The following is a 27,032-nucleotide window of genomic DNA, read 5'->3' as shown; positions in this document are numbered from 1 at the left end:
AGCGAGCCAAGTTCCCTTGGAAAGAGGCACACGCTGGAGAGAGACAATTACGGAGGAGATTTATATCAACTGTTTTAGCATTAAATCTCTTCAGAGTCTTTAAAAACACTAAATTGAGACCTTATTAAAAAACCAGACATTTTTATTCCACCAGATTAATGACACTTACGTTACTGAATTCAATCTGGAGTTTCAGACGACGACGCGGCTCTAAGTGTAATTAAAGAACCCGTCGTCATTCTGGTGAAGATTTCCGGAGACGCCCCAGCAAGCCTGATAAATTAAACAAACGCACCAGCACATAGGTTTTATTATTCCCTTGCTTCTCCACATACAGTGGAATATCCTGATAGCCTTGCGTTACAAAATGGTTCAACTTCAGGCGCTTGAACTTCTGGAAGCTCATGGCAGGCTTCACTTCTGAGCGCTCATTAATCAGCACTTACTGGAAACTTTGCACTTGCACTCTGGTTTGGCTTGCTAATCTTCCGACGGCAGAAGCTGCAAGTCTGAAGGGTTTTATCCAAATAGCAGATTGGCAATTTTGCGTGAAGATGCTAAGAGCTTTTGTTTTTGCCGTAGAGGAAAAGATCAGGTCCTGCTGCCACAGGATACAAACCAGAAGCGTATTGCTTTGACAGGCACTGCTTCACTCTCATTCCCTTTTAGAAAGAGAGATAATTAGATCTGTAGTAACACCATCCACAGTAACATGCTATTTTAAAGTCAATGTTAGAACGCGTATTTAGAGTCTGGTGCTTCAGCAGAAGAGAATAGCTTGCAAATCATCCTCTTCAGTTTTTCACAAGTCAGCACATAGCAAAATATCTACTCTGGCCCTTCCGAAAAGTTGAAGATACAAAAAGCTTAGCGATAGCACATACCTTGTACTGGAATTTATGCAACCTGTTAAATATCCTCCATTTCTCCAACAGTTTAATGCATTAGAAATGAACTATTCACACCACAAATTTATGTTGCTCTCCTATCTCCAGCTTTCTTAACCTAGTTGAAAAATATCCTGCAGACGGTGAGAAAGCGCGGTGCCAGGTGTAATGGGATGTGTGAGTTGACCTAGTTAAAATCCTGCCCCAAGTAAACAGGAGGGGAGCTCAACTGAAACCAGCTATCGTATCACTGAAACCAGCTATCGTCCGGGCAGTGAGTCACTTAAGACAAACTCGAGTTTATGGGGCTACTCTTTGCGAAGTCCCATTAGTCCCACCTAGTGCAGGCACCACGTCCTTCTTTAATGAGCGTACGTAAAACGCGTAGGAAATGATAGGAAAAAAAACACCGCAGAGTCGCCACACCGCCGCAGCTGGAGGCAAAAACCAGCCCGCGCTCATCCATGCTTGCCGAACCATGGCCGTCTACGCGCCGTTAACCCACGCAGCGTCTTGAGGGTGCAGGACGAAACCAGGAGCATCCACCGACCACTGCTCTYGAGCACGGCTGGCGTCCCGAGGCTCCTCTCCTCCTGCGCTTTCGGCAACAGACCCGCAGAGGCGCGCACAAACCTTGCCTAGGGAAGGAAAGACGGACAAGCCCCACCACGGAGAGCCACCTTCTTCACGCGTTCAGACCTAACAGTTCAATTAGGTTGACTRCTTCACAGTTGAAGCATGACAGCAAAAATGTACTTTTTCTCTGGAACAAGGTCGGCTTTTGTTGTATTCTAGCATCTACTGAAAAAACCACTACTGCTTCCAAGTAGTGCTTCATGTCATGTATGACTAAGAAAATGGGGGAGGAGAGGGAGCAAAGCTGTTCTATTATTTATCAGCCACACATTCTACTTTTTGCCCCCACGAGCTATTTCAGAGATCTAGGGACTGTGGACACAGCAGTGCTGCAGAAGATCTTCTTTGATTAACACTTTCATCCATGCTGCTCTGCAGCACAACACTAAATTTAGACACCACTGATTGCTGCAAGCTATTTTTTTTGTCCCCAAGACTACTCCAAAAATTWAATTCCTTTGCCTTCATGTCATAAGACCATGCAGCAAAGCAGCACGTGAGCACTGCGCATTTATGCAAGCTCCTAAGTTACTGACGAGATCTTAAAGACTAAGCTGGCAAAGTCACTCCACTTTTGATAATTTCTGTAATTACAACTTAGGCGCTACTTACTTGATATTCTGCTGCCTATCACCAACTTTTAAGCAAACAGTAAATGCATATCTCTACGTTTTAAGCTGAAGCAGCTCAAATTGCTTTACAAATGCAGTCCCATGCAACAGTGGAGGCAGCAGACTCTGTTGCAAGGCATCTCAACTACCTGCTTGAAACAGTGGGTGACGATCAGGGCAGAAGAGTAAAACTGATAATCAACACCTTGACATTTCCAGGACTGGTTATTTTCTTTTACATTACAGCAGTGTCTAAATCGAAGGCTAGAGATGCTTGCTAGTCCCTTTACCCACAAGTGTAGGCATTGCTTCCGAGGGTATCCACCAACAAGCTTCCCCCAAAGGGGCTGTTGGGAAACCACAGGCTCTTCATCGCCCTCCAGGCATCTAAKGAACCTGTTGCCAGTCTGCACGGGCCCTGGCTTGAGGCCGGCAACACAGGTGCTACTCTGATACATGCCGCTTGGGCGACTGGGCGCAATGCAGCTCGTATTTCCCTGGCAAGGGCTGCTCTCCTGTCGAGGGCAGCTAGATCTCTGTCTCTTAGCTCAGCGGATGGAAGATCCACCTGGCTACTAACAGCTACCGTCCAGTCACTTTTCACCAAATACTATTCCCCTTTTGCTTCTGCACTTCTGTTCTTGCTGAAAAGCTGTTCCCAAACTGTCTCTAGAAAGGCCCTGGATACACAAGGGTACTAACTTTCAACACGTTTTTATTATTCAATGTTTTAGAACCAAATTCTGCATTTGACTGCAGAAAACTCGGTCTTGAAATTCCTCCCTGTGCCAGCCACRAGGAGGCAAGCAGCAGGGCAGCCGCCTGAGCTGAACACTCTACTCCTATGAAAGGGAAACTGCGCGTCCAAAACAAGAGGGGCAGTCCGGAAATGAGTCAGATCTGCTGGAAAATATTTACTTGCAGTTGTGAATACAAAGGAATCTTGAGCATGCRCCGCCGTCACTTCAGCAAGGCTGCCCTAAGATGGAGGGTTCRTTACTGTAGGTTATTTAAGATAAAGTTCTGGCACATTCACCTTCCAGCGATGGCAGTACAAGTCACTCCCCCAGACCCTGGCGGCACAGCACCACTTTGCCAGGCATGCCCCTCGGCACAAGGCAGCTCGGCCATGCTACGCCAAAAAGCGAGTGCATGCCTAGATCTCTTTCAGCAGAGCAAAYGAGATCTGGGGAATTGCCAGTGACCTTCTCAAAGCGAGGACAGTAGAGGCAGGGAGCCTGAGCTTCTCAAAAATTGCTTCACATGACCTTCAGCAAGTTACCAGGCCTTCTGTGCCTCAGTGTCCCTTTCAACCCGTTATCTGAGACTGTAAACTCCTCGGGGGCACAGCGACTTCTCTCTGTGGGGTGTACAGCACACAGCGAGTTATCTTCGATGCCTTCCAAAACAAACAGCACTCCCCTCGAGCCACTGCGTCCTAACACCTATCTGTGCGCGTGTGTGTGCAGCTGACAGAGAAGGCTGCAGCTGGAAGACTCCTCCAGAAAACAGCCTCAGGGACATTTCAGAAGCAGGACCAGAAAAGAGCAGTGAAAGGGCTCCCAAAGATGGTAGCTTTATAAACAAGCTCCGTAGCAGATGGGGCTTCTTCCGACAAGAGGAGGAACCACTGTAGTTCCCTGGACTTTCCAAACGCTGATGTGGAAGCTGTAGGCACTCTGCACCTGCAGAAATGTAATCTCAGGATACAGGAGTGATTCAGCCTCCTGAAAGCCAGAAAAGCAAAGGCAGGAGGATCTCGGGCTTGCCTTGAGGGAAAGGAAGGATCAGATGAATCACCACAGTGTTGTACAACTCCTCGTACTAGATGACTCCTCTCCGGTGAAGTTGCTTCTGTCAATGCTGGTTCTTTGACCCCTAAACTGAGAAACTGCCAGGAGAAAGGGCAACGCGATGAAGTCAGCAGCAGACAATTTAGCAGTAATGCGAGCAGACCCATCTCGGGGCCCGAATAATTTATATATCACATACACGATTTGACAGGATTAAATACGAAAACACTATACCAAGGATCTGTTATTGGAAGAGGAACGATTTGCAGCATGCAACAGCCCAACAGAAGAAAAGCCTGATTGCTGTGATGAATAATGCATATTGCCTATAGTACTAATTAACCTTGTACTCCAGTAAGATATTATGGAATAATAAGGCTAATCTGAACGTGGCCCGACACTTTTCCCAATGGCATCTGGAAAACAGGCTTTGGAACACGTAAAATTTGAATTTGTTAAACCAGGAACCTTTGCTCAATAAATAAGCTTTCTGCGAGATTCTGCTCGCTCGTCTGCATATGCGCAGCCTGCATTGTGTGCACACACGCAGGTGGCACAAAACGTGCAAGGAACTCCACCAAACGGCCTAGCTGCCTTTCCACAAGCCCTCCCTCCTGCTCGGCAGCACACAGACAGCGGGAACACACATGCAACCCAAGCCCACAACAGCTCTACAGCCTCAGAAGTTCTCCGGACATGCCCGTGTGGCTGTTGCGGAGATCGCCCCTTCCCTAGGCCTATAAAAGATGACTGCCTTTACGCAGAGGGCTCTAACAGCGCACTGGCAGTCTTGCAAATCTTGCCTTAGGAAGATAGCTCTTGACCAACCCAGCTGCAAGACCTTTGCAACGTGTGCAGCGGGGGAAAATACAAAGCAACTGGTGCCTCCGTTGCTCCAATTCAGGCTTCACCTCCAAGATGTATGTGTGGGCAGCCCACAGTCTGGGGCTCTTGGAGTTTAAAAAAGAGTCATGACAAGACCAATCCTGCCAGATCAGGTCTTTCAAATGCGCATTTGGACCTCTGCAAGAAACCCCCGTAAGGGGTTTGTTATCCAACCTCTGCAGGTCTCCATAAAGCTCCTTCTGAAATTCTGCTCTTTACCACTGTCAAAACCAGATTATTAAGCAAGCTGGTGAACAGCTTTGATGAGGCTTATCAATTATTATATGTGTTTGTAGCCCATCCTCCCTGGAGAGAGATCTGGTGCAGCTGGTCACCGGATGGCACAGGCTGGAATTTCCTGCATCATGCAGAACTAGAGGGTCCCTATCACAGCAGAAATGAAATGGCTGAACTCAGCTGATAATCGGTAGTCRGTGCATTTACAGGGATGGTGCTGAAGTAACATCAGGGCAAAGGTGACTTCACCCCACCAAACCATCCCAAAGGAACAGTCTCTGTGGACATCTGTGCTGCATTTCGTACTACCAGAAAGAAGGATCACAGGGGAGCGGGAAGAAACCTGAGTAACCAACAAATAAACCCAACCTATTTCCAGTTATTGAATTTAGACGTGAGCCAGCAGTGTTGCAGCCATCTGTTCTTTGCATTTCTTGCACAAYAATGCACTACTTTTGCTTTATTTTTCATTGTTTTCTAGGTTGAAACAAAGAGAATGGAAGAAGATCCCCGCTCACCTTTCCAGCAGTCAGCTATATAGCTCCAAACAGCAGCTACATATAGAATCATAGAATCAGTAAGGTTGGAAGTGACCCCTGGAGATCATCTAGTCCAACCTCCCTGCTCAAGCAGGGTCACCTAGAGCATGCTAGACAGCGTTACATCCAGGTGGGCCTTGAAGATCTCCAGAGAAGGAGACTCCACAACCTCTCTGGGCAACCTGGTCCAGTGCTCCGCACTCTCACAGTGAAGAAATTCCCCCTCACGTTCAGGTGGAACTTCCCGTGGTTCAGTTTCTGCCCTTTGCCTCTTGTCCTGTCACAGGGGACAACTGAAAAGAGTTTGTCCCCGTCCCCTTGACACCCTCCCTTCAAGTACTTGTAGACATTGATAAGATCCCCCCTCAGTCTTCTCTTCCCCAGGCTGAAGAGGCCCAGCTCTCGCAGCCCTTCCTCATAGGGCAGATGCTCCAGCCCTCTGATCATCTTTGTAGCCCATTGCTGGACTCTCTCCAGTAGCTCCATGTCCCTCTTGTACTGGGGAGCCCAGAACTGGACACAGTAATATATAATATATTAAATGCCTGTATTCAGATTTTTCCATACAGTTAAAAGCGCAGTCTGAGGGGCACAAAGGTTTTGGATCCGTTCAGCAAGAAATCACTTTCCTAAGCTAACAACAGCCTTGATTTCTTCCTGATCAGAATGGCAAAATTCTTACACCAGCTCACTCCAAATGAATGCCGGGACCCCAAGCTAATGCTTTTCTGCTTCAGACCTAAAAGCAAATGCCTACATCTGAAAAACACTGACTCTAGTTCAAGCTGGTCTTGTTTTCTTGCACAATGCTCATTTTGCTGTTAGCCAGTAAGAGTTGAATGTGATATTAAACAAACATGAGGCACTGGAACCTGTGTGTCCTGGAACACATGCACGGTGTGCAAAAAAAAAAAAAAACCCACAGCTTGTGACTTGGACGTGCCAGCACGACGGACTCTTTCGGTCAGGACACACTCTGAAGGTGTCTCACACACAAATCTCAGTAAATGCCTTGCGTGAGAGCACACATTCAACCAGCATTAAGCGTTCACAGTCAGGGGATGGACCTTCAGCACTGCTTCACGTGCTGAGGTCAGATCTAGCATAGTCTTTTGTCTTCCTGGCAAAACACTAAAAAGTAGGTGCTTTTTTTTCCCTTCTCCCTTCCAAGCACCCTTTTGTCCCATGGATCACTTTGGATGCCACCAAATCAAGCAGGAGGACTCYACCTTACAATATGATGCCAGGAGGAATCCGGCAGGCCACTGCCCCCTGCCAGTGCACTTGCCACGCGCTACRTTTTAGAGTCGGTGCACAACCTTCGCCTTCACCATCCGGTGACGCAGCCCTTGTCAATGCCATTAGCCGTGCTCAGAGCTCAGTCAATAACAGAATCACTGATTTTCCTTGTCCCCAAGCACCAGATTTCCATCTGGCAGCCATCCTACACACCAGGGACGGAAAACCCCACCCAGCACACTCATGAAAAAGCACCCGGAGATGTCTGACCTCAATGCTGAGAACGTATTACCAACACAGCCAGGAGGCRCGAGCCCAAAGGCTTAACGACAAAGATGTCAAGCGCAAAGCAAAAATTAGATGAGCACACAGCTCTGCAGCAATGGCAGCTTAGGGAATGCTTCCTACGATGCACAGTCTTGCAAGCAGGCCCAAAGGGTTGCCATGCAATTAAAAGTAATAAAAGCAAGGAGTGACTTCTTCTCTAGGACTTTTTATGGAGTAGTGTCTGCCTGTCTCTCCCTGTAAGAGGCGAGAAGACCACCACCATATGGAAAGAGACTCTTTCTTTCTCCCATCAAAATTAACTCTAAAATTCCCAAGGACCAAAGAAGGTATAAGATCAAATGGCAGCTACCTTTTGCCAGGAAACCCACATCCAGATTTATTGGTTTGAAGCAGGGACTCAAGTGCTATTTCAGCAAGGCTACATGAGCACAGGCATCGGCGGGGTACCTTCCTTCTCTCTCTGGTGCTAGCTGGACTCTCACTCTGGAYCAAAATTCCTTTTCACGTGAACGATCCATCAAGTCTCTCGAGGTTAAGTTTGTCTCTGCAGCTGCGTGTGTGGGTCTGCACTGCTCCGACCTGATGTGGGTCTGCTGGCATTACTGCAAAATTGTCCACTGCTGACTTTGGTGCAGGAAGCTACTGCTGTCACAGCACAAGAGCAAGTCCGAACTGCTGCAACACTTAATTTTTCTGGGCAGCAATATGCCTGGAAAGACGACTGCCCTGCTTTAGTGGAAGTATGCAAGACAATCAAGGCCAGTTAAGCAAACTAGTTTTGACATATTAAATCATGCTTGAACTGTGAGAGCAACAAAGTGATGTAAAAGCTCTTCTAAAAAGTCCTTCAAAATAAATAAATAATATAGACTAGCCTCATCCGCAGGAAGGAGAGAAAAGCTTTTATCTGAGCCTAAGGCTTTTGAGTAAGCAGAAAGGAAAAGAGGATTATTTCATAAAAGAACAAAGACATCCACCTTTTTCTGCAGATATTTGGAGCTGTTTCCAGGCATTTCACTTCTAGAAGGTTGCTCTTGCTAACTGCCCACTCTACTGAACAGTGTCACGAGCTCTGACAATAAAAGATCAAAGAGGCCCCAAGCCCAAACTCTGTCRGACAGAAAGAGTGAAATCCCAACAGTGTCCACACATTCACCCCTTCCCCAGGGAAGTCTACTTCAACCCAGCACTTTCACATGCACATGTAAGCCCCAAGGACCATCCTACTTGGCACTGGAGGGTCCCCTGCCTCCTTTTTTGCCACTGAGATTTTGGCCATTTTTACTTCAAATTCCTTCTGCAGATACCTTGCCGTAGGCATTTTCTTTTTTTTTTCCTGGAGAGATCCTACGTTTATTCTGCTGGGAGCGAACACTGAGCAGGAACCCCCTACTAACATCAGGTCGTGGGGCATCCAGGGACCATCACGATTCATCACGGTACTCCCCTGTCACCCTGCAGCACCACACGTCACCYTGAACCACTTCCTCCTCACTATGGATTTTGCCCAGTAATTAACGCAATCAGTCACCTTTGATTTATACTGATACGATGATTGCCCTTATCCCAAGCTCTCAGCATCGCTGGTATTTCCCGAACCGATGCAGAGCCCGTTTGGCACCGAGTTCGAGCAGCAACGAAGCCCGGCATCCTGGCTCTATCGCTGTCTGGGTAGCAGACTATCTGAAAAGCAGCTCAGAGCTGGGAAGCTGCAACCCGCAGGCTGCTTCCACCAAATACAAAATTAGAGCATTCCCCCCTCGCTCGGGGAGCAGCTTTTCCATTTGCTCTGCAGTAATTAAAAAGCTTTCTTTCCAGGCAGCTTTCAAACACAATGCTGTGACCTCTGCCAGTGTTGTAGCTGCATGACAGACTATCCAACTATGTGCAASACATCTAATATATTATTTGGAGAATTAGTACTGTAGCGAAAGGGACCCTTATGACCACGCACGAGGCAGCCATTTCACTCGGTGGAGAGTAGCCGTGACTCGGAAGTTCAATGAAGATGTTACTGCTTCCCTAGGAACGTTCACTTGATTTAAGTAACACCAATAACACACACAGAGGGACAGGAGAGAACGTGCCGGTGCAGGGTATGCTTTTATTCTTATTTTTATTTTTTTGTCCAAATGCAGAAGGTTCAGTTCTCAAAACCACTGCAGCTTTGGCAGTGAAAGGGACCTTCAAGCAGCTATGGATTCCTCCGCGTGGCTTTTGCAATGACACAACAGCTCTCGTTCACGTGAGAGTCCTGTTCAGAAAATGCACCTCCAGGCCAAACATTTTCAGAAGGGAAGTACCTAATTTTGAGGCACAAAAGCAAGCAGGCTAGTTGGTTCTCAGAGGTGCTGAGCGCCCGTTGGCTTCAGCGAGTGCTAGTAGGTGTCCGATGCTTCTGAAAAGAAGGGCCCAAAGTAATGTCTTAAATGACCTAACTTTAAAAACCTCCACCTAAATGAATTTGAAAAAAAATAAACTTTGTTTAGAAGAAAGGGGGAAAAAAAACAAAAAAAGAAATGGAGAACATCTTCCACAGCTTGGAAAATTCTCCACAAACGTGACTTATSTTGAAATGCCAGCCCTAGAGGAACGAGAGTCTGTGTGCTGCTGTCCAGCACTTCCCAGAGACTCCACCTTGAGAGATACGATCTTACAARGGTTTTACATTACTCTAAAATCACAGAAGAGCATATAGGACAAAACACAGCGCTGATGCCCAGAGTTGGAGTTCAGGCTCTAGCCTCTGGGCAGCACCGAACGACTCGGCCTCTACCCCGAGGCAGTCAGTTGTTAAGTGGGGAATAGCGACTCTGACCTCCTTCCAAAAAGTAGATCCTTCAAGGCCCACCGGAGCAAAGCCCTTTCAGTGACGCAGAATGTTTTTAATGGTTTGTATTAGCTATTCCTTTCACCGCATTGAAAGGGTCAAATCTGAAGTGCCAGCTGAACTGCTTACCAACTACTCTCAAAGTTCACCATCACAAAGTCTTGCCTTAGGAGACACCTCTGAGCCTTGGAGCACACCAGCGGGAGACTTCCAACACCTGCACTGGCTCCCAGGAAGGAGCTCGTCCCCGCCWCGGTGGGCTGCACAGGTAATCAGGCTGGAAAGCGAGGCGGCAGAGAAACCGATACATAATCTCTCCCACGAGCTCTGCTTCCAGGGGGGAAACCTCAGGCACAGCAGCGGGGGCACACAAATAGGGCTGGCCATCCACGAAATTTTGTCCGATAGTGCCACTGAGCAGCAGGAAGGAAGCTGTCATCTTAAATCCCAATTCTTCAAAACTTCAGCTRTGTTTTTTAAGAACATATATTTATAAAAGGTAGGAGATGTATATGGAAGTAATAAAGGACATTCATGGCCTGGCATCTTCTGCCTTCCTTTTTTTCCTTTAATCTATTTTGGGTACATGGTTTGGGGTTACACAATATCTAGTCCCGCTCTGCGACTGCCAGTGTTAACAACAACTTTATTGCCATCCTGAGGGAAATTAAAAATGGAGGCACAYCAGTATCAAGTTCAATACAGCTTTAACCATGTAATCTATCAATACCATCGTATCTACGCTGGATTCACTTCTTCACTGATAAAAATGASCAAAATTCCAGCAAAATAAATGGGCACCTCTGTTCATATCACAAGATAATTAACCTCATTCTGTAAATGTCTGTACTGTGTTCTACTCAGCAACTTACCTTATACAGGGCACAATTTTATCCAGTGAAAACAAAATATCAGCTGCAAATCTGTACATAAAAGGCAAAATTCTAGCTTCATTTTGTGGGACCAGGATGTCAACCTCAATGTTATCCCATAGCAAGTAAAAATGGTCAAGATACACAGCATACCAAGAGAAAAAGYAGATAATGATGTGGTAACACTTCAATTAACTCCTGCTAAGTGCTCCTAAATGAGAAATGCAAAACTGAGTATCTGCATTATGAACAAAACATGCAATATTATCACTTTATTTTAATACTTAATATCAATTTTGTGGAAAGAGGGGTCTGACAGACAGGCTCTGGCAGATCTCTGACAGTTTAGGAGGTTGCAGCCACCCTTCTGTGGCAGAGATTACCACCCAGGGACAGTGCCCATGTCTTACCTGCCCCGAGCTGGGGCATTAAGACAAATCCTCTGCTGGCCACTTCTGCCAGCGCGCAGGCTATCCGGTTCTGCAACGCCAGCAGCCACTTCCAGAAACAGAGCGGAGCGGGCAGGTGGGAACAGCTATATCTTAAATCAATGCAATTAGATCCATTGCACTCCCAACCAGTATTCACGTTTTATCCATTAGTATTTGCCCAGAGTTTTTCCCTGTTTCTCAAAATGACTGTTAACAAACAAGCTGTTTCCAAACAACTCAGAGACAAAGGTGACAATCAAAGGAACCAAAAGGCACCATGGTTAGCACGTATTTCCTACCGCAACACTTCTCCCATCCTGTAATTCAAAAAGTAGCTCCCTAACCTACTAGCAGACATCCTATATTCAAGGATGCTAAAGGAAGCAAACAAAATCAGTATTCAACTAAGCATCAGGTAGTTTATCTGGGAGCAGATGAAAGAATATACCCTATAACTTGTCCCAAAATATCTTTTGAGCAAGAAGCAAATATGACCTTTCCAGTTCATGCTTGCTGAGCTGATTCCAAACTCTTCTCCCACCTGTTTTAATTATGCTGTTCAATCCATACTTTAGGACTCCTTAATTGCCCTCCTGGAAGGTGATTGCATAGCAGTCACTGCAACGAACAATAAGGTTAAGTTAGGAAAAGTAATGGCTTAAAAGCATCGCTGTAGAATGAGAACAAGATCTCCAAAGCCATTAGGGGTCATGAGCACACTAAGGTAGTACAGAAGGTTACAACTCATTAGCAAAGCACAATATACAGTGCATCCACAAACGATGCTTCTTATAATGAAAGCAAATAGATGTGCAAAAATAAACCAAAGAAAGTAGTAGTTAATCAACCCTGTTGCAATACAGTTTTGATCTGTGGGAGATTATTTCTCTGCTCTTGTTAGACATTTCAGCTGCAGAACAAAATACCTAAATACATATGTGCACACCTCTCTATAGAACAAAATAATTCCCTCTCCAGTAACAACTACCTTTTGCTGTAATGCAGCACTCGAGTCATTTTCTTTACATTTGAAGAGATAATACATACAGTGCAGCCAAAAATTCAGCTCTTTTGACGCTGGTCGGTTGGTTTTGTGCCTAATTAAAATTAACTAGGCACTTCAGCTCATAATTATATAAACACCTACTATACTATACTCCCAGACAATTTGTTTTTAATCAGAAAAATGCTCAAGAAGTATGAATGATGGGCAAAAAAATCCCTGGAGGGGCAAGACTATTTCCAAACTCAGTATTTTCCATATACTGAATATTTCCATCAATGTTTTTCTTGCCATGTAATCACCTCCCAGTAGAACAATTAAGAAGAGCTTTTTATTTTTTTTTTATTTTAATCTCTGGACTTAGCTTGCTTTCTGCTCTACCACGAGGGTAAAAGCAAGCTTGCCTTATTCACCTGAGTCCCAGCTGGGAAATCTCCCAAAAGACTGGCAGGATTTAGTGATACGCTTTCTTTCCATAACAGTTTAAAGTGAGAATTGAGTTGACTGGAGGAGGAGAGSTGTGTAGGCAAGCTCTAGAGGGAGCTGCAAAGTAGTCCTTCTTAGGTTTCTCCTTTGAGAAAATAAAAAAAAAAGAGAGAGAGAGAGAGAGAGAATGTTGGCTGCTTTGGAGTCAAAACCCAAACTCCAAAACAAGGTTCTCTGCAGTGGCATGCTTCCATTTCCTAGAAACAAGGGAACAGAAGTTAATGGCTGAGCTTCAGTACTGTASCACCTGGAGAAGCCACACTCATTGAATTTGTTAGTAAAAACACAGTTATTGTTACTGCAGCATCATTATGTGTTCCACACAAAAGTCAAGCCTCCGGGATAGCTGCTGCTGCAGACACAGAGAAACTCAACGGTTGTCAAGTATGACGCTGCCATCACTTTTGGTGGTCACCAAAGCCTGCACAGATATTGCCTTCTGCTGCCCTCTGACTGCAGGTTGTCATCTCTGGCTGCCTGCTCCTGCCCAGCTCCAGAAGAGAATGAATTGCCTCTGAGCATCTTTCCAGGAGCTGATCGACAGTGGGGCAATCATCACTCTGGAAAAGTTCCTCCAAATGCCTGCACTGATTGCACTGCTCTCGGAAGAAGATGAGTAACTCTGCTTTGCTTCCTGTCAGTAAGCAAGAAAACCACTGCAGAACTGACTCGGCGGGTAAACTTTCCATCTACATAAACTTGGCTATCTTTGTCAATTAGTTTTAATTAAATCCTGAGCAAAAAGCTGTGAACAYGAGTTTTCGCTGAGACCTTTGTTTCCTGTAAGAAATTGTCATTTCTCTTGGCAGTAGCTGGGCTGCATTACAACACAAGGAGTGAACAATCAGCAAAAATAAATATTGTTTGTAAATGCACAGAGATATGTTCAACAAAGTTGGTTAAAGGAAAAACAATCAAATAAAAATGTCATTATTCAAGAGAATAAAAGCACTCGAACATAGTATAACTGTCAYACAAAAAATAATCCAAATATTTCTTCTAGAAGCAATCCTTTTCTAAAGGGCAGAAAACCACAGCCCAACAATCCCCTCTCCAGCTCATAGTTTTGAAATTCGTCCCTCGGAAGGCGGCAAGGGCATCACTGAAGTTAAGGTTTTACTTGATTTTTTTTTTCTCCATTATTTTGTCCAGCTCTGTAATATCTGTAATCTTGCCCATACCTCATAGCTGGCTAAAACTGGCTGTGCTCCTTTTGATGTCTCAAAGCAGCAGCATGCACTGATTCTTGGAAAGGAGAACCTCACAACCTTCCGAACTCATTACCTGCTCTTTCAMTTTGGCTCTAATTCAACGCACTTCTTTTTTGTATGCAAATATTTAATTAATTTGTGAATCGGCTCTGAAAAGCAGCTGCAAAAACACCAGGCTCTGCAAATCGTTACATTAACRGCCCCACAGTCACTCGTGGGATCTCACTGCTACAACTGTATTTAGGTCTCACTAGATTTATGTACCAACAGCTCCTCCCTTCCAATAGCATGGGATCTAGAGCTTTAACAGGGATGAAAACGAGTATTTCTCGTTCTCACTGAAACACACAGAGAACATATCTCAAGAGGAACAAAGAAATGCCAAAGATGCCTGTTTTGAGGAGCAGACTCAACCAGACTTGAAATTGGGCATTTGTCGGCCAGCGAAAACGCTCAGCAACGTTTCTCAAGGCCCTAATCAGACAGCATGGGCAAAACCGCAACAAAACCAGTAACTACCATCCTTTAGTTGCACCAGATCACTGCTCAGGTAACSAGCACAGGAACTCACAGAGAACGTGCTTTAATCTTTCTTTTTAAGAAGTACAGCAACTTATTCTTGTGAATAATGAACCTTAACATTGCTCCTTTATAAGCATGCCCCCCAAAACAGTCACAATTTACCTCTGGTTATCAACATGGTGGTTGCTGATAAATGAGCCGTGTTGCCGTAAGAAGTGTAAAATACAAGTCGTTTGGGTTCTTCAAAGTAAATGCTACCTAGCTGCCTACATTAATTGAAAGACTGAGCGCATTATATAAAAAGATTAGACCATGTCATATTTACAACCTTAAGTGTCCCAAGCGAGAGAAACTACTCAGCTGTTACTGTCAGTGCCTTCTTCAAAAGGAACCCTGCTGACAAGATGATGAATTCAGAGCACCGTTGCCAATTAATGATTTGTAGGCAGAAGGGATTTCAATAGTTCCCATATGTTTCTGAGGGTGACTGGGATTCACATCATCTCTAATAAAGAGAGCGTAGTCTGCCTCGTGCAGATGTGACACCAGAGCTTGGAAAAATGTCATCTTTGCAGGATAAATTTTAATAAACAAAGCCAGGCTCTTCTGGGTTGGAAACGCACCCATTTCCCGAAGCACGGTCAAGAATAGCCTGCTGAAGCGTAAGTGAAAGCTAAGCAGGAGACCACTGGCAAGATGGGCCTAACCGATCTACAGACCAAAGGTGGGAAGTCTTTCAGGTGTTCGTCATAGCTACACTGCTGAGTGCTGACACCATCATTACACCAGGTGGGAACAGGAGGTGCATTCCCTGAATATCTCCTATCGACCGAGCATCTCCAAGAGCCAACCTGCAGCAAATACTTGGCACAGTGACCTCAGTTGAACATGGGACATCCAAAAGGGGCCCTAAAACCTGCTCTGCCATAGGTGCTTATATGCCARCATCCCATTGATTTGGTGATGGAATTCAGGGCTTTTAACAACCCTGGGGTAATTAAAGTAATAACACTCTGCCTAGGGTGCAGGCAGCAAGCGAAGTACAAAAGTAGTTTCTACTACACCTTATCACAGGAGCACATGGTTGCATCACTACAAGACCACCTTTACAAACCCAGGCTATGTCCACAGTCCTAACCAACACAGCTGGGATCAGGCGCTCTCCTTCCAAATGACTTTAAAAGGAAATGGAAACTAGAATCCCAAATAACCTAGGTTATCCGAGAGCGTACTCCAGATTGTCATCTCAGCACAGCCAGAGATGCTGCTCCTCTGCCAGCCCAGTCCAGCTCTTCAAAATAGATTCRGGTCTCTAGTTCAACCTTGTAGCTCTTTTCTCTGAAACCTTTGCGATTGCTACAGACCAAAGCCCAGAGATACTGCATCCTGTGCAAGCAGCGTACAAGGGCAGGATTTGAAAGGTAAGTAACAGATGTACCCACTTGCTCCAAAAATTCTCACGGGTGACTGAAGCCAGTGTCTAGACATGCCACCCAAGCACAACATACTATTTTGAGACACAATAATTATTTAGCTAAACAGAGGCAGATCTTTGCCAGTATGTCCAATTATTGCAGGCGAGGGAGGTAGACAAAGATGCCCTCAGTTTGGGCTGTCATCTTTGCTCCCCTTGTCAGAGTATCAAATACCAAGTCAGACTCACCTTAACCTCCATGTGGAAGAAGGATCTTTATTGGCAGAAGGATAGTAAAACTAGGACAGATTTTGCAGTATATCTGCTACAGATCTACCCGTACAAAAGGAGAACACTCTAGTCAAAAAACACACACTGCATGATACCAGAAAATGTTTCTCTGAAAATAAATATACCTACACCTCTCTCCTAGTAAACTCTTGCAGAAACTTGAACTTTAAAATCTTTAGGGGAATGGTGTGTGACTGAGGACTAAAGGATCAACGCCACAGTTTACTTTGGTATGTGCTGACCTATTCTATGCACCAACACTACGAATGACAACTACAAGCACCTGGAGCAAGGTGAAGGAAAAAAAAAATGCAACACTGCCTTCAGTTCAAAGCAGAACCACTCTGCTTCCTATCATGGGCCACAGGTTCTCTCTTACAAAGTGTCTGCAAGTACAAGGCAATAAGATGAGAATTATAACCAATAGATAATTATTTTCTCAAAAAAACCTGCATTGAAATCTTTTCTCTTTCATGCCTATATAGGTTTTCTTCTAAGCTACCCATTATATAAAAGAAGTGCATATTTTAAACACAACTACACAATACAGCAAGTTATATTCCAAGAGGGCATAACCTCATTTTATATTGTACTTACTTACAAAGTATTCTTGTTAGGTCTTATGCTTCAGATACCTAAATTTCTTGCCAAGACCCAACGATTCAGGAGATCTATTCTGACCAGCAATCCCAGAAATCTCTGCTGGCTAGTTGTGTGTAAACTTCAACACATATGGAAGCATTTACACAAGTGGGGCTTTAGATTTAACTCTAAACAGCTGAGTAACTTTGCATTAAAATATTTACCAGAAGGGAAAATAAAATCAATTCACACCATATCAAAATCTTTTTTTCTCRTAAACGTGGAGAAATACATGTTGTTTTACATTTAAAAGCAAAATGCATCTTGCATATGGAAAATTCTTTCAAACACTCCCAGCAATAGTTCCAAAAAAAGAAATCAAGTTTCTGAAATTCATGGGAAAATCCCAACACTGAGTCAAGCTGCAAATAACAGACGAGACTGCAATCCTCTCAAGGACACCACTCCACAGGTAATAGCCGTGTGCCAGATTCTCAATCTCCATACGCCTGAAGCACCGGCAGGTCCCGTTACATCCAGCCAAGGCCTCTTCACGCTGCCACAATCATTCGAAGGGACCTCAGCGGAAGTGAGAATCCAGTCTACCAGTCTCACCTTCACTTAGCGCAAAATACGGATATAACGGGAAGCAACGAGAGGGATCCAAAAGAACCAAGACAAGACCACAAGCCACCCCAACGGCATCGGCACTGCTCCCTCACAAATCCTTACCTTGGCAGGTGTTGTTCTTCTCCTCATACCCTGCCTTGCACAAGCACTTCCCGATAGGCACCAGCCACTCCCCCTCGGCGCTGCAGTGCATCTTCGGAGCCTCATCAGTGACCGAGTGGTTGACGCAGACGCCCGACACTTCTAGCAGCTGTGAGGAATCCGCTCCCGTGATGGTGTCGGGAAAGCGGGCCAAGTTGCGGACCACTGACGGGCATTTCTTATAGTACACACGCACCGAAACCAGGGCAATACAGGCACCCACATCCTGGAAAGCAAGGTAAAATCCCTTTCTGGTGAGGGGCCCGACATCTCTCACCTCTGTGTTTAGCTTCATAACTCTATCTCCAAGGTCCAACTCAGTGAAGCTCTCGTCAGCAGCAATAGTGTCTATCTTGATGTACTGATTTTCTTTGATGTTCCTCCCATCTTCATCATCTGATTCAAAGTAGTACATGTTAAAAGTCTCTTTGCAAGTTCCAAGCCCTCCTGGAAGACTATTACAGTCCCTCAGGGTAAATTTGAGCTCTATGAAGATCCGCGATGCCCCTTCATTAGATATCCAGCTGGTCAGAAGCCAGTTGTTCTGATTCTGTTCCATTACTTTGCATACCTGGTATGTGTGTATTGGAGCATAGTTTTCATCCACCTCACCAATTTCTTCCCACTGTGTAAAAAGAGAAAGTATTACTTAAAAAAAAAAAATTAAAACTCCACTGAAACCTTAGCTTTCCCATGGAAGGGCATTTTGGGATTTGGAGGTAAAGTGAATGTTAGGGGACAGGGGTAAGTGTTTTAAACAAGTTTTTCCATATTAGAGGCATGATATAGTCCTGATAAAGTCAGATGAAAAAACATATTTATAAATAAATAAGGTTGCTAGTCTTAACCTTCTGTTTCAGACATTCCAGAAGTGGGAAGTGGGGTCTGTCCACTATTGCTTTAACTGACAAAACAAAGGCAAATGGGGGCATGAGTTGGCCTTTTCCAACACATCCACATAGGAGAACGAAGCTATTTACAACCCATCTGTCCTTGCTCCCCCCTCCCCAGCTCCTCTCCACATCCCCGTATTATCGCTGCCCAGCGCAACGGAAGACAACCGCATCTCTCCAGGCTACCCCCCCGTCTTGAACGGCCTGACGGAAAATCAGCAGAGTGGTATATGAAACAAATGGGCCTTTGCTCCCTGAGAGACCTGGTTAGAGAAGTTTCTGCTCATGCAGATAGCAGAATATTTCCAATAGAAGGAGTTACAGGGAACTGCAAATCTTGAGCTGTTTATGAGCATGCTACTTGGGTTTCTAAGCAGAACTCCAGCTGTAACTTCTCCCAGCTGTTTATGGGAATTGTAGCAATTGCTTTCTTCATTTTTATTTTGGCCACCTTCTGAAGCGCATCGCTTGGAAGAAATGCTGTTTCTCAGTGCAGGGCGTAAGAGTAAGCAGCACTGCAACAGCGCCTAAGATAGCAATATACAACATCAATGTTTCCTCTCTGCATTGGAGAACTCCAGTGTTAGGTTAATAGATTAGATTAACCTGCCATATGCCAAGAACTCGGGAGAATCAATGATTATTTCAGTTTTGTTCCTCTCTATTTTTGGCCTGCTCGTCAGTAAGGGCTTAATTCCCAAGATCTCTTCCATCCTCCCAGTGCCTCTACTCAACTTTGCTGCTTGCTCCTAATTAGGACTGGGAATGCAGCATAAAGCAAGAACACAAAGTTGCTCAGGTACAAGGTAATAGACACAATTCGAGTTGAATATTTTGTAACATTAAAGACCAAGTTGTTTTTTGTGAATACAGCCTGAGATATAGCCAAGAGCTTTCTCAACTCAGATATCACTACTGCAGAGCTGACAGGAGAACACCCTCAGAGTCAACATCATGATGGATTTTTTTCATGAAAATGCTTTACTTCAATTTTAAATGACAAAGGAACAAGTGGCATGAGAACATAACATGATGAGTCATGCATGCCAGCACCAGAAAAGCCTCTCCTCTCCTCCACTTGGGCCTCTTTCCTCACTTGGCAGGTGAAAGTCAAGACTTAAGCAATTTCTGCAAAAGATCTATCTGCTGCGATGCACAGAGTTCACATGTACTACTCATCTTCTGAGTGAGGAATCCAACCTGAAGAAGTTTTCCTCATGCTAATTTGTATTTTCATCTAACAAAACCCTTCAGATTTCCCTGGGCTTAAATAGGCCTTGACCCTACCACAACAAACGCACACATGTCACGTCAGCCGTCTTGGTAGTCTCACAAACTTAGAGGTATGCCCATGACTAAACCTAGACAGGTCTTTGTAGGATTCCTGCCGAACTTCTGGGAGAGGCAATTCATTTGAAACAGCTCTGCCAACAAAGACGTCGTAAATCCAAAGTCTTATTTTATTACCCTGGCAAGTCTCTATATGATGAAGAGGGTATCCCTCCACTGTAGCCTCCTCAGTTAGGGGTGCAGGTGAGCACTTCCCAGTACAGCCCTGGAAAGACTCAGATGACCTGAGTGACTTTCAAGCTTTGCTCTTTCTGAGTGAAGATCAGAGGACTGCGCGAAAAAGCAGGTCAACCACAGTTATGAGGAAGCATTAAGCTCCAGTAGAAGGTGGTGAAAAGCATATGAAGACCGGAAAATCCTCAGACTGAACAGTTTTAGGGAATGAGGATGTGTATGGATAGCAACAGATACGCAGTGTAACCCTATATGATGTTTAGGGAGCAGCTAATACGCATTTTCAGAGAATTGATGTTTGCAGTGACTGTGGTGTTGCAATAGTATCATTAACGACCTAACTCAAAAGCATACTAAAAATCCACAGAAAATCTCTCTTTTTCAATACTTGCAAGATCAATTTTCAAAATCATCATGCCCTCCAGAGTTACAAAATTAAGCTCATTTCCATTGCAAATTCCAGAAATTGTGTTGGTGGGGAAAAAGCAGGAAAAAAAGCTCATTTGTTCAAAAACTAAACCTAGTGTTTCTAAACATTTTGTTCGTGTACTGAGAGCACTTTTAACACTACGAGGAAAAAGATCCAAGCAGAAATACATTAACTGTGCTAGAGTCTAATCTCAGTTACAACAAAGCACGTCATTCAACACCTCCAACTATGAGATGTGCTGCATTTCCAGCTCTGCACCTCAGATCACGGTAAGTCCTGCCATCACCACCTGCCGTCAAACTGAAGGCAATCATCAGAGAGCAAGAGGAAAGGGAGGTGCTAATGAGTTAAGGCTGCTTATCTGCGTATAACCCCCAAGGGAGAGTCGGCCAGATTTTTATCAGAGCAGCAGCTATTGTGTAAAATCTCTGCTCTGTCATTTAATCCCACCTTCTTCTTTCCTATCTGCATGTAGAAGTGCACCATTTCTTTCTCTTCTGATTAGTTCAGCCAGGTCTACCTCACCCTGGAGACTGCAGTCAGCCTGCCACCGTTCTGCTTCTATATCCCTGCACTAGGCAGCAACGACGGGGGAAGAGCCCCTGCACCTCCTGCGCGGTCCCGATGTCCTGATTATTTCAGACCTCAGACAGGCATTCCATACAGCAAAGGAATATAAGCAAGCTGCAAACTCCAGAGGATGAAATAATGTGCTGTAATGGTTAATGAAAAAGAAAATTCAATGCATTAATATGACAAAATCTAGCCGGAAAATATTTGCATGAAAAATATTAAGTACTGCTGAAAAATTGTATAATATTTTAATTCCTCTCTACAGCATGTATTTTTGAGATATAAATCAACCCCGTCTGCAGGATTAAGACAAAAATACAACATTAATTTAGTGCTAAATGTTTTCTCTAAGTCTTTAATAGCCATAAGAAGGAAAACACAAATGCATTTCAATGTCCTGATGTTAAATCATTTATAGAAGACCTATTTCTGAATCAGAAATTTCCAGTACGCTTCTCCTAGCGCGTTAACAGAAGCTAAGCCTCACTCTGCTCTGTCAACAGCGTGCATGCAATTCATGCAGGCTATCTGCCTACGGAAAGGCCAAAGATACCACACACCTAACTAAGAAAATATGGGCTTAAAAAAAAAAAAAATCAGTGGAGTGGACTTGGGTTAAATGGACAATTTTAAAACACATTCACCAGCTGTCTGCTGCTCAGAGGCCTGTTTCTAGTCTCCAGGATTCCAGGACTGCAATTTGCTACTGCAGTACAGCAAAAACCTGCTGCCCCCAAAACAAACCATGACAACTGGAAYGGACATTTCAAAGCAGTTTTATTGCAAGAATTGTCAGTATGGTTCTCCCCTTGAAATGACCACTAACAGTGTTGTGGACATTTCAAGCAGCTCCCTAATTCCATGTCCAGTCCCGCTAARTGAGAAATCAGGTGTCTAACAAAATCCCAGGCGTCTTAGGGGAAAGGCGTAAGAGCATTAAGCAAAAGGGTTCCCAGGACTTAGCCGAAACCTTTCCAGCAGGACCCCTGCCTCCCCCTAACGCATTTTCAAGCTGCCTCTGTTCCCACGGGCTGTTTAACCRGCTGCCTTGCCTGCAGAGCTGCCTCTTCTCCCACGCATCATCTCYCATTTCATTCTCCACCCCACCACGTGGGGCTACCTGACATTGCACGACAAGTCAGGTATCTGCCGCCATAAAGAGGCAAAATTGTAAATGCCATATGTATTTTCACATTTCCTTCGGAGGGAAAAAATAATCACCTTGTTTCCTTATCATCCTCCCCATGTCTTCCTTCCCGTCAGGCCTTCTCCACCGCGTATATATGGCTCTCTGCCTCCATATGCCAGTTTGACTAGTGGCTCTGGCCTCTTCACTCATGTTTGCCCACCAGCGCCACACATTGAATATAGCTTTACTTTTCCTGTTTTTTTTTCTTTATCGGCTTCTTCATATATTCAGCAAAGAGCTAGAGCTCCAGGTACTTCTCACAGTGAAAAATTCACTGCTGAAGATCTGAAAACACATCAAAACAACGYTTTCAGCTCTCCAGGAAGGTGCGTCCCAGCCTGTGGGCTCCTCTTCCAGAACGAATGGCACTCAACCCAACTCATAAACCTCGGCTTGCAGCGCTCTACCTCGCTGTCCCAGTGGACGAGCCTGCTTGGAGGCAYGGGGCGAGCCCGGTACGTGGGCTCAGGCAGCCATGACACACCACCTTCTCCCTAGATGGAGCAGGAAGAGCACCGCAGACCCCAGGAAGACGGCATGTTTCACAGCCCGCTGTACAGACACAGCAAAACAACCGTGAGGTCCATAAGTCCCCRTACCACATCACTAGTGCTGCTCCCTGCAGGAGCAGCCGTGCGAAACCAGGACCCTCGCTGCAAACACGAGCCTGGCCCAATCGCACATCACTGGTTTGTAACATGGCCAAGCACCGCAAGATACCCCGTACATTTTGCCTACTGTCAGAGAAGGATTAATTTTACCCTGAGGTATGGCTGTTGAACCCATGACCACACCAGTGTGGAGTGCAGCGCATCATGGGGCCTATACAATTTCATGTCAGGTTGTCGTGGAAAACTCATTGCCCTTCCAGAAGGKCAGGACCAACCCAGCACCCTGCTCCGTGCTGATCACACAGCACATCCTGCTTTTCATTCCAGTAAAATACCTGGGCAGCTCTTTGACTCCCACTTACACGGCTCCCGTCATGACTTGGCTATCAGTCCTGCAGCCCACTTCCCGACACTGACGTTTCCTCCTGCGACCAGGCTCGAGAGGGTTTGCAGAGGGTTGCAAGATCAAGAAGATTTTCGCTTCTTTTGCACAAGAGTGCAAAACAAGAACTCAACATTCACCTTATTCGTACCCCTCCCTAAAGTGATACAAGAACAAAACAGCTCTTTTGAACATCAGCATTGGCAAGAGGGTGCATATCACCCATATAATCTACTGATTGTGGCAGAGTCTCACCATCATCCAGTTGAGCATGGCACAAATGAAACATTTTGAAACCAAACTGTGATTTTGCCTCCTGTGCACAGCAAAGAGGCAGACACGAGCCRCTTATGAGTTCCTGCAGGACACTGTCCAACAAACGCCTCGAGAAGAAAAAAAATCAGAAATTCATTCAGAAACCTCCAGTGTCCCTGAAAAAACACAGCTTTGGAGATGAGATGTAACCACTACAAGAGGAAGGGATGGATGTGGCAGACCCTGTCCCACTCACAGCAAGTGTCAGRGATCTGAACACCAGTAGGCAATGCGTGCAGCTCTTGGGCAAAATAAAAAGGCAATAACCAGCTGCAACACTGCAAGTTTGTAAGTCTGCTCTCCTGATGGAGGAGCRGTGTCAAGAGCAGAGCAGAGCAGTTCTAGCCTTACAGGACAAATGGTGCCAGTATCTATTGCCAGATACAACTRAAAACGGCCTTGCCCAACTTGCCTGTACCACTGCCATGTCACTGGCCAGGGTCTCAGTTTAAGCACAGTTATTAGATAATAATTTTCAAGCATTTTAAGCATAGTATTCAAGACAATTCAACTACAGAAGCCTGAAATTCAAATTCTGCTTCCAAGTGCCACCCTAAGCAAGGATTTTGGCCAACACACAGATCTGCAACAYCCTTCATCCAGTCCCGCACCCCTTAGATAGTGGAAAGAAACCAAATACAGCTGGATGACTTTTTTCAGTGCATAAATTCTAAACAAGGAAAAAAAGAGGGGCAAGATCAAAATAATTCATGAACTCAGATTAAGGTATGAAAGGATGGGAGGGGACAATATTACTGAAGAAGCAAATGGTCATTTTGACAACTGCCCAAACCAAGTATTTGGTATCTTCTCTTCCTGAATATAAATGAGAAAAGTAAGAGGAGGAAAAGAAAAGACATGAATATGACAACCAAGGCATTTCTTTCAACTCCAAACAAATTTTTCTGACCTCAGCTACCAAACCAAAMGAAGTTATTATTTGTACAGATGAACTTCTCTTTCACAACAAAAACGTCCGCCTTTACGATGCAAAAGGTGCAGAGATTCCTACAGAGCATCTGCTTGTTCTTTGATTTTGAGAAGGGCACACTTTAAGGGCAGGAAACAGAGTAAAAGAAAATTGCCGCCAGTTCAAGGCAAAAAGTATTTGGCCCAGTGTTTGTTAAAACCTTTACATGCCMGGGGCAATTGGAACTGCCTGGGAGCTCACAACTTCCATACATGCCACAGTACCCCCACCCAAGGTGAAGCCTCATTTGGATAGCAATTTTATAACTAAGGCACTTATACAGGAATACATACATATTTTTTCTTGCTGACAACAGGTACTAGTCAAGTAAAGAACAAAAAGAGAATAGAAAGGATTTGATTTAACTCTCTATTTGGACAAACATCTGGTCTAATAACATTAATTTAAAAAGCAAAGTTTCCAAGGAAGGTATAGAATATTTTCTAGTGGTTTGACACATGCCCTCAATCTGTGAAATTAGAAAAATACATCAAAACAAATAAGAATACCACTCTGGGCTACGTTTCTCATGTTTTTCTACTAAATTGCAGTCTTCTGCTGCTTCTTACAAAGTCACTCTGCTCTAGCCACTAAGCTCAACAGTGTGGTTAACTCATCTCACGAGTATCTTGGGACGTGGTCTAAATCACATGAAATGAAAGCTTCCTCACTAATTTCAGTAGATTTTCAGCCAGGAGATGAGGATTATTTTTCATCAACTCAGAACTTAGGCAGAAGAAAAACTGTAAATTGCAAAAAGGAGGAAAGGTATGAATGGCAAGTCTAATCATCTTTCCTGAAATGTGCTGCATTTGACTCATAAACTATTTTCACATCCAACGCTCAGCATCGTAACAGCCTCTCAAAGGTCTAGCAAAATAACAGATGGAACGTACGCTTAAAAATACACAAAAAAGGAAGGGCAAAAGCTCGGCTCGGGTTCTGCCATGTGCTCGGATGAGAGGAGCGATGCTGGAGGCGAAAGCCTGACGTGTGGTCCTGCTGCCCCTCGAGGAAGGGCAGCTGGCAACTCCGAGGAAAGCACCGGCTGCTGCCAGCTCACTGGGACCTCGCTTCTCCCTTAGTCCGACTCGGTGCAACTGCCACCGCTGCTGCTACCTGTGATAACCAGCGAATCCTCAAAGATTCCCTGCTATCCTGCCTGTGACATGTTTAAAAGGAAAAAAAAACTTTGCCTAGCAGAGAGCAGACCTAAATAAACGGACAGTCCCTCCCTCTGTGACTCGGAGGGTAAATTCGTCACTACAGCAGCTCTAAGGGAATGGCCAGGCATGTGCTTTGGGAAGACTATTTCCAACGGGTTGTTAACCCACGTTAAAGGCTACTCAAGATTTATCAGGGCTCAGTTTCACTACATGCCAAGGTTTTTGTACTACACACATCATAACATAGGGCAGGCCAAGAATTAGCAAAAAGGGGGGGACTGATTAACATGGCATCCCCATTATAAACCAGAACTACCCAATAAACAAGTCGAGTGAGTGTTAAGCACCACCTTTCTCCATCCCAACTCCATTGCTACCAATCTCAGATACTCAGAACACAATACAGGAGTATAAGATCAGCTTTAAAAACCCTGCAATTTTTTAAAAAATTAGAAGTATCTGGGTGGATATTTTGTTTCTTCTGGTATTTTATGTTTCATCTTGGTTTTAAGATCTCAAGTTCTACYTGGGTCAAGCTTTCAAGGTCTGGTGCACAACTGGGACCGCTAGAAATCCACCTCCCTCCCAAATGACTACAAACTAAGATTCTCATGGAGGTAAATTGCTTGGAGACCTCAGGAAGAAACCCAGATGGGAAAGACCCATGCTAAACCTCTGAGCCCTGGCACCACCGCTCCCCTCCGGAAGCACTAGATGTGAAGATATAACAGATGCTGCTTAAAGAACTTGAAGAATTTTAAAATCATCAGCTCCTACTGTTCAAACAACTGAATTTGCCATTTGAATGATTCCTCCCACCATATACATCCTCTTTTATAAGCRTAATATATATGTAAAGCTTGCTGCCCCATCTCTTTCTTCCGTTTGTGTAGTAGGCACGGCAGCAGACTTTTTAGTAAAACTTCTCTGGTGCAATATAATGCAGAAGTTTTGATCAGTTCCAGATTGCTCTACACTACTCACAAGAGGAGAAGCACTGCAGACACCTGTGAAGTCGAGATACCATCTCGAAACACCAGCAGTAATTTGCTGAAGTGAGTCCCACCCCAAGCAAGCTGGTAAGAAAGAAGAGCTATTAAAGCCTTAAAACTTACTTGCAAAATGTGCTCACAGTGAAATACAGCATCCACTTGGAGAAGTGCACAATTAAAATACACTCAGCTGTTAAAAATGAAGTAACATCAGGAAAAAGTCACCTAGACTTCTTAGTGCAACACTCCAAGATGCAATGGGGAAAGAAAAGCATACGGAGAAGTTTTGCTCTGACTTTGAYGGTTTGAATGATCAGTGGAAGACGTTGGGAGCGAAATCCAACTGGAATGAGAAGCCAGTTGGAGGTGAGAGCAATCAAAATAAAAAAAGGAGCGTCAGGCCCTTTGCAGCGTGCTTCATYAGAAGCTGCTCTGAGCTGTTCCCAGAGCAAAGCGAGC

At 44.7% G+C, this 27,032-nt stretch overlaps 1 protein-coding gene across 9 annotated transcripts in view; it reads right to left on the bottom strand.

Annotated features, from left to right (window-relative positions):
- The window catches only part of EPHA5 (EPH receptor A5), a 151,732-nt gene that overhangs the window by 106,901 nt on the left and 17,799 nt on the right, over window positions 1–27,032 (bottom strand). For all 9 annotated transcript variants that reach the window (XM_085310181.1, XM_085310217.1, XM_085310189.1 and 6 more), the window contains exon 2: window positions 17,490–18,153. In XM_085310181.1, coding sequence (XP_085166307.1) covers window positions 17,490–18,153 — 664 coding nt within the window. The remainder of the gene's footprint in view (window positions 1–17,489; window positions 18,154–27,032) is intronic.

The sequence above is a fragment of the Rhea americana genome, unplaced genomic scaffold (assembly GCF_003343005.1).
Source record: "Rhea americana isolate MKP2758 unplaced genomic scaffold, rheAme1 scaffold_107, whole genome shotgun sequence".
NCBI classification, from domain to species: Eukaryota; Metazoa; Chordata; class Aves; order Rheiformes; family Rheidae; genus Rhea; species Rhea americana.
Note: the sequence above shows the minus strand (reverse complement) of the source record. Positions and strands in the feature narration are given on the sequence as shown.